The sequence below is a fragment of the Papaver somniferum genome, unplaced genomic scaffold, assembly GCF_003573695.1.
Source record: "Papaver somniferum cultivar HN1 unplaced genomic scaffold, ASM357369v1 unplaced-scaffold_6429, whole genome shotgun sequence".
Taxonomy (NCBI): domain Eukaryota; kingdom Viridiplantae; phylum Streptophyta; class Magnoliopsida; order Ranunculales; family Papaveraceae; genus Papaver; species Papaver somniferum.
The window spans coordinates 1-2,107 of record NW_020649226.1 but is presented as its reverse complement, the minus strand read 5'-3'; the positions used below and the strand labels follow the sequence as shown (position 1 = coordinate 2,107).

Here is a 2,107-nt window from a genome sequence, read left to right as displayed (position 1 = left end):
TTTTTTTTTTTCTTTTTTTCTTTGGAGCTTGTGTCTGAACGTCCTTAACTCGGCGGTCATTGTATTTATCAACTTTCCTTGGGTTAATAACTTCAATATGAAAGCCGGCAGCCGGTAACCAGATTACATTATGGAGAGCGGAGGAACCAAATATAATGAAGCCCACCATATGTTATATAGGACAAAGATCGAATACATTAAGAAGATAACATTGGGCAATAACGAACACCTGTCCGCGAGTTATAACTCCAAATGTGTCCCTATTTATCTACAAAAAATCCATCAAAACAAAAATAACACAAAAACCCCAAAGAATTTGATGAAACAAATTTTAAAATTTGGGATTTTTATATCAATTTTTAAGAATTTGGAGTTTTTATATTAATTTTGTTTAAGATGGAGTTTTAGTGGCTCCCAACTTTTGAATGGAATTTTATACCAAAAATTTGGTCACCTGGAGTTTTTATGACTAGTTCTGTAACAACAACCCAAAGTTTATCGTTATGACAGAAGTCGATCTCCATTTATTTATAACTTACAAGACTTAAGAAGCACGTAATGGAATGGACCTACTTTATTTATTAGAAAGCACGTAGTGATATAGATATCATTACGATACATGTGAGCCCATTCCTAAAACACATATAATCTATGTCTCATAGTAGAGACTAAACATCCACAATGGATAGCAATTCACTCAACACTGGAGGTTAACACTCCTCCATCCAATGCCGGCGCACCGACTGCCGCTGCCACTTAAGGTAGTGACGCTATCACCTAGACAATTACCCGTGTTATACATTCTAGCAGTTTGACCAGTGTAAGTAAATCGATAACCACCCATATACAAAAGGTTGTTGCATCCACAGCGATATGTTTGAGATTCGCCGTTGCAACCTGATAAGCGATACACTGTGAACGAACTTGCATTTGCCAATTCACTTGCTACAGCCATGAGGACGAAGGCCGTGAATAGCAAGGAGAGTGAGTTCTTAGTACTAGATGCCATTGCTTAGCAAAGGAGCTTGTTAACTCAGTAATTTAGGTTGGACTGCCTTTAGAAAATAGAAAACAAAATGAGAATCTTTAGGTTTCTTGAAAATGTGTGTTTTCTTCTTAAGTTAGATGCGCGTATTTGTAGTTAAATGTTTCAAGGAAACGTGCATAGAAAAAACTAGCAGTGCATAATATCGTAAACGGATATGCACAGATATGATGGCTGCTTCAAAAAGAAAAATAATTAAAAAAAAGATACGATGGGAAAACTGGTGGATAGTTCATATGATGACGAAGAAGGCGGCTAGAAATAATCCGCCAAAGCCATCGAAAAAGTGTCCCAGGCCAGTTTTAATACAGAAGTAGTGATCTTTTACCAACCAAACACGAAAGAAAAAACAAAGAGGTTTTTGTTTCGACCCAAGAAAACCAAGGACATTATGAATTCTTAGACTAGTAAAATGTACGGCTAGGATACTACGTCTATGAATTCATAATTTTCCAGTTGTAAATCGACAAGAAAATCCGGAATGAATATTTGAAGTGAATTTTATACCCAATTCAAAATGAATAATGAGTATATGTATCATTTTATACTCGAATTCAAATATAATATAAATTCATTCTCGATTTCAGAATGGGTATGGTTTTTATACCGATTGCAAAATGTTAAGTTGATATTCGATGTCAACATAAGTATAATGCTATACCAGATTTCAAAATAAGTACAAAGCTTTAAGCGATTTCAAAATAAATATAAGTTAATACTCAGTTTTAAAATGTTTATCACTATGTACTCGATTTCAAAAGTACAGGTTCATACTCAATTTAAGATCGAGTATGAAGTGATACTAATTCTTAAGACTACTCATTTTATGAGTATTTGTATGTACTCAACCTTAAAATGAGTTCAACTATACACATTTTCCATATACAATATAGGCTCATTAAGGCTGGAATTATGCTGAATCTTTAGCCATAAAGTAGGTATACGAATCGGAAATGTTGAATATTTAGCTCTAAAGCAGGTATACAATGAAAAATTAGGAAATCCAAATCGTAAATATATGTTTACAGTTAGGAATTCCTAGTCGCATGCATTTCTGATTAT

The 2,107-nt window shown here is 34.0% G+C and overlaps 1 protein-coding gene across 1 annotated transcript; it reads right to left on the bottom strand.

The window, feature by feature from the left end:
• Positions 1–697: 697 nt before the first annotated feature.
• LOC113343612 (antimicrobial peptide 1-like) lies at positions 698–1,009 on the bottom strand. The gene has a single exon (XM_026587738.1). The coding sequence runs from the start codon at positions 1,007–1,009 to the stop codon at positions 698–700; it is 312 nt and encodes a 103-aa protein (XP_026443523.1).
• Positions 1,010–2,107: the final 1,098 nt, after the last annotated feature.